Consider the following 6,000-nt stretch of genomic DNA (forward strand, 5'->3'; position numbering starts at 1 on the left):
CAGGGAAATGCAAATCAAAACCACAATGAGATATCACCTCACACCAGTTAGAATGGTCAGTATCCAAAAGACATGAAGTATCAAGTGTTGGTGAGGATGTGGAAAAAAGAGAACCCTCCTACACTGCTTGTGGGAATGTAAATTGGTACAATCGTTGTGGAAAGCAGTGTGGAGATTCCAAAAAACTAAAAATAGAATACCATACCATACCACCCAGTAATTCCACTCCTAGGAATTTACCCAAAGAAAACAAAATCTCTGATTCAAAAAGATGCACCCCTATGTTTTTGCTGCATTATTTACAATAGCCAAGATATGGAAGCAACCGAAGTGTCTATCAGTAGATGAATAGATAAAGATGTGGTATATATACATAATGAAATATTATTCAGCCACAAAAAAGAAAAAAATCCTGTCATTTGTGACAATGTGGATGGATCAAGAGGGTATTATGTTCAGTGAAATAAGCCAGGTGGAGAAGAACAAATACCTTATGATTTCACTTAAATGTGGAGTCTAAAAAACAAAACAAAACAAACAAAACAGCAATAGGCTCATAGACACTGAGAAGTGACTGGTGGTTACCCTGGGGGAGGGCTGACGGGCAGACGCAACTCCCCACAGCAGGCCAGAGCCATTCCTGTGGTCCCCAGGCATGTGAGGCCCAGACTCTGGGCGGCTCTTCAGGCCTGCCAACCGCAGTTCAGGTTTCGCCGGTGCACCTGTGGGGGTGCTGGAACCTCCGCCACAGGCTGCCCAGATAGGGTTTCTGTCTGGCCTTGACAGAATGTCTCTGTTCACACAGCCTCGCCCACCCGGCCCCACCCCAAGTTATATGTGTGGAAGGTGAAGAATTCAGACTCAAGCAGAGGTGCCGGCTGACAGCTAAGTCAGGCAGCTTGTAAACTCAGCACCGCTGGAGGCTGCGGGGGCAGGGAGTGTTCTCTGAGGCAGGCAGCAGGTGGGAGCAGCCTCCATTCTCTGCAGCCTCCGCTGTGTCCCACCAAAGGTCAGAGCCTGACACCGGGGTGATCCGGAGCCACAGTGGGAGTCGGTGCTCAGTAGGAAAAGCAGATGCCTGCTTGGCTCCGGGTCTGGAGGGAAACATGCCCACGCGCAGTATGCTCACCCCCCTGCTTCCTGAGCACACATTTCCCTTCCTGAGATGAAAAGGAAGAGAAATCCAGGCCTCCCTCAGCAGCCTGGCCTGCAGGGCTCCGCTGTCTGCTGCTGTCCGTCAGGCCCACTCCCCACTCAAAGCCGAGTCTCTTATAGAGAGAGCAGGTAGACCCAGGCACCTGAGGCATGTCATCATGTCTGACCCTCAAGGTCATCCTGTCAGGAGGACAGCACCGTTTCTCCCATTAACAAATTAGGAGTCTGAGGCTGGGAGAAGATGTGTGACCTTCCCAAGTCAGATGGCTGGTGCCACTCATGATAAAGGGCAGACTACAGAGTGTTGTTCTGTGCCAGGAGCTGTGCTAAATGCTTTGTGGCACCTCTCTTGGACTTCACAGCAGCTGATGAGGTAATCACCGTACTACCCACACTTTACAGATACCAGAGATAGCGGGTGACTTGGCCCAGGTCATCTGACAGCAGAACCCCCTCGACCACTGCACTGGACCTAGCCCTGCTGACTCGTAACCCAGTGCTCTGTGCCTGCACAGCAATCAAAGGACCCAGCTGGGGCCCCAGGCCTTGTCTAGTCCTGGCCCACTGCAGGGAATCCTGACTCCCCGCCTTTTGGCTGGGGGCTGGACGGAGCAGGGAGTGTTCAGGGTGCTGTGAGGCAGCATCCAGCTGCAGAACAGAGACCATCGAGTGGTTGCCAAGATACACAGCCTTCCAGCCTGCCTGGCAGGAGGCAGGCTGCTAGGGTCCCAGAGGTCCTGCTTCCATTCGCCTTTCTCAGCTGCTATAGGACAGGGCCTCTCGCCTGCCTCCGTCCTTCCAGCCTCCCTCTTCTCCCTCTGCCGTTTACATGTGGATGTGTCACCTGGACACTGGGGCCCTTTCTGGGAAGCACAGTTGTCATGAGGATTAAAGGAGTTTGTGCAAGGAAAGCAGAGCAGTGCTTGCACAGGACAAGGGCTAGGGAAGCGTTTGCTATTGTCAGGATCTGTTTTCTCTACGTTTTCTACAAGAGACAGGCAGTACCGTTCTCATGAACTAACAAAGTGGGGAGGAAGCCCGTTGTGTAGCCTAGGTCCTGGGGAGGGTGGCGGTGTCCACCCACTGGGCAGGAAGACGGGAGAGGGGGCCAAGGCAGACGCCCCCTTTCTCTCCTCCCCTGCCAGGTCACCACTGACCCTCTCCCTTCCCCCCTGTGTCCCTCTCTTCCCACCACAGAGGTACTTATCCCAGCTGGCGGACGAGGGCCTGAAGGAGCCCGAGGGGGCAGGCAGCCCAAGGCCCGAGGACAGTGGAATGGTGCCGCACTTTGAAAGGAGAAAGCCCTGATACCCGGCGGCTGCTGGAAGCGGGGAGAGGAGGGCCTTCTGCGGTGGGGCCTCCCTGACCTCCGGGACAGGAACTAAAGCCCAGGAGGAAGGAAAACCAGGCAGGCCACACTGCCCAGCTCTGTTCCTCAGAGGCTCGTGGAAACGCCCCTGTGCGTCTCCCAGAGCTGTCACCCTGCTGTGTGCAGCCCCTGAGGGTCGTCCACTTTCTCCCTGGTGATGACGCTTGTTTGCTCCGAACCACCTTTCAGTTTGTCCCTCTCTTCCTCCTCACCCCTCCCTCTCTCCCTCCTTCTGTGCCCAGGGCCATTTCCTTTTCACAAAATCCAACTTCTCAGGGATTTTCACCATGTTCAGGTTCTTGATGGGTAGGACGTATCAGGCCAGGCTGAGTCACCCAAGGAAAAGATTTCACAGAAAGTGCTGGGTCAAGAACCGTGTTGGTGAACTGGGAGCAGTTCTCCGCCTGGCATCCTGTTTGCGGGGAGAGCTGAATCTGGTCCTGTAGCCCTGGAGGGGGGGCACCCTGCGCAATCAGTTGGCAGAAGCTGGGAGTTCCTCCAACTGGACCACCTTGTTGAAAAGCCCCTGTTTTTAATAACTTTCATCCTCTCAGTTATTCTAGAAGTCTACCAGATTCATGCCTTAACACAGATGTAATGAATATTACAGAGGAGGAAAAGCACCCTTCAATTTGGAAGCTCTGCTAAGTTTCCCCCAAAATTTACTTCCCGCCTCTTGATTTCAGGAGATGCCAGGGTTTGTTCCATTCTGGTTAATGATTTTGGTATAGATGTACTTCAGTTAAAAATGAAAACAGAAGTGTCTTTTCCCTCCAGCTAAAAGAGCAGCTGGGAAGGGCTTAGGTTGAATGTTGGCCTCCCTGCCACGTGTGACATTGGTTCAAGAGACACCAAATAAGGAAGTGGCATCTGTCCTTGACTTGCCCTTGGTGCCTGTGTTCTGGGCTCCGGCAGCCTCATAGCAGGGTGGTGTAATGGTTTCTCAGTTGTGGGGAGAAGCTAGGGAAAGAGAAGGCTGCAGGATTGAAGGGCAGCAGTTGAGGACTGCAGGGTGTTTGCAGGTGAGCCCTTTCCAGTTTGGCAGAGAGCCAAGGGCATCTCAGAGTTAATGCCACGTGTAAACTTTGATGCTAAATGTTCTGAAGAACAGAGCCCTTCTTACCGGGCCTTCTGAGAGTGGAGGCCAGTGCCTTCAGGCCCCAGGCAGGCTGCAGGGTCTCTAGTCTGATGTGTCATTGGAAGGGTTTGGGACAAAGGTGCTGGAGGAAATGAGGCTTGGTAGAGAGAAGACTTCAGGAAGGTCAGAGGGGGGCCTGGTGCTGTTTCCTTAAGGTGAGATGCTCCCCCTGGGAGCAGCCCCCCCTGTCTCAGCCCCCTGTCTCAGGGAAGATGGTTCCCAGTGTTTTTAATGCCTTATCCCAGGTGGGTAGACTAGGAGGGTTTTGTTTAGTTTATTAAATTATTTTTTGCACTTTTCTTTATATGATAGAGAGGAGTATACTGCACATCCTGTCCTCCACACTAATGGCAGAAGGGTTGAGAGATTATCTGAGTTGGACATGGCATTTTATCATGAGGAAACTGAGGCACAGAAAGAAAAGGAATATAGAACATAAGATGATCATGTGTCAGCTGAGGCGCAGATGGTTAGTTACCTGCAAGGAGAGAATTGCTGGGGACTGGGAGAGAGAAGAGCTAAGGCACGCGCTGGAGGCGAACAGGCCAGCTCGGGCAGCTCTAGCGAGAAAAGGCTGGAGGAAGCAGGGGACCTGAGGCATCAGGCCGCCGCCAGGCGGGGCAGGGCGCAGGGGGCAGGGGCAGGTGGGGCCCGATGTTCAGAAAGGTTGGTGTCTCGAAGACAGCAGGGTTTGAAGATGGTGGGTCAGCCCATACCTGGTCCCCTGACTAGTCGCCACAGGTTTTTTACCTGGTGTTCTCGAGACCAGCCTCCTCTATTTCTTGGAAAACCTCTGACCTGTATGTCTTCTTTCTCCCAGAGGAACTCTAGGGCCAGCTCTCTGGCCTCCTCAGGAATCTTGCTGGGAAAAGCCTACTGCTTCCATAAGGAGCTGGAACTGAATTTCCAGAGAGGGTGGCATCTTTTCTGCCAACAGACTGGAAGCTGACCCTGCCCACTCATTCCCCCAGCAGCATTTCCATGCAGATCCTGATGGCTGCGCAAACAGCGGCATTCCCAAGTAATTTAAGGGCTCCCTTGCTGGTAGACTGCGCTTCTCCATATTGGAAGCTGGAGAGCGCCTCTGGGAGGCAGAAGGGAGAGGCCCTCTGCATTCATTCAGACCCTTCACTTAAAAAAATCATCTAAGATTCTTTATTTGTGTGTACATATATATATATATTTATTTTATTTATTTATTTTTATACAATTCCATTGGCATGGTCCTTCACCCAATCTGTGATCTGCACTTTTTATTCCTACATGTGTCATATACAAGGCAACCAGGAAAATACTGATTTATTTTTTAAAGCTTCTCTTCAGTGTTTGTCAACTATTTCAAAGTATCTCTATGAAAAGGTTGTTCAAGAGCAGCTGCTACCTTGAGCGACAGGTTCATTTGTACCCCGGGTTCTTATAACAAGAGGCCTAAGGAATTTTCTCTTCATTGTAAACACCTAAAATACAGTCTATCCAGACAGTATTCCCAAAGAATTTGGTAAATTTGATGTTGATGTGAGCAGCAGCCTTGAGGAGCAGGTTTCCCTTTCTTGGACCGTCCAAGGCTGGGACGGGTTAGATTATACTTGAACTGGACCAGAGTTTGTTTTCTGAGCTTATGAGAAAAAGAAAAACACCAATTAATTTAAGTTTGAACTTGTAAAGTATTAGAATTTGTTGAGTGTCCTATAAATTGTCACCACATTTCCTGATCTGTATAACTGACCCCAAGTGTTTGTTTTTACAAAAGGAAAAGAAAAAGATTTTTAATAAAGAGAATTTGAAAGCTTGTGCGTGAATGGCTGTCTGCTGTGCAGGGACGCTCAGCATTGGGCTGCGGAAGCTCACGAGGCACAGAGATTGGGATTTGGTCCCTCTTTGAATCTGAAATGTTTCTAATAAGAGAAGACACAACAGCTTCCTCTTGGGGCTCCAAGGGAATCAGAGGTTATCAGGGGTGACCCTCCAGAAAGGCTGAGTCCGGGGAAGTGGGGTGCTGGCCTTTTGCAGGATCAGATAGAAAAATCACTCGGCCCTTTAATAAACCTCTAACCTGCTACCCAGAGCTTCTGTCTTCTGGTGACTGAGCCACGTTGTCCGGTATCAGGACCGGGCAGGGATACCACCAGGAGGGGTGTCTGGCACTTCCGTCCCCTGTGAAGTGCTTAATGTCTAGTTTAGGTGCTCATTAGCCCTGTGACCTGAGCGTTGGGGACTGCAGTATTGATCCCCTCCCGGTTGTTTCAGTTGTAAGGTGATTGCTGGTGACAGCACTTGCTAAGCTGAATAGAACTGAATCTTACTTGCTTTTGAATTTGTACTCTGGACAGCAACCCAT

The 6,000-nt window shown here is 50.8% G+C and overlaps 1 protein-coding gene across 1 annotated transcript in view; it reads left to right on the forward strand.

Annotated features, from left to right (window-relative positions):
* Window positions 1-5,448, forward strand: part of RBM20 (RNA binding motif protein 20) — a 177,334-nt gene extending 171,886 nt beyond the window's left edge. The window contains exon 16 of the mRNA XM_057505391.1: window positions 2,353-5,448. Within this exon, the coding sequence (XP_057361374.1) occupies window positions 2,353-2,463 (111 nt within the window). The 3' untranslated portion in view covers window positions 2,464-5,448. The remainder of the gene's footprint in view (window positions 1-2,352) is intronic.
* Window positions 5,449-6,000: the final 552 nt, after the last annotated feature.

This window comes from Manis pentadactyla, chromosome 8, assembly GCF_030020395.1.
Source record: "Manis pentadactyla isolate mManPen7 chromosome 8, mManPen7.hap1, whole genome shotgun sequence".
NCBI lineage: Eukaryota > Metazoa > Chordata > Mammalia > Pholidota > Manidae > Manis > Manis pentadactyla.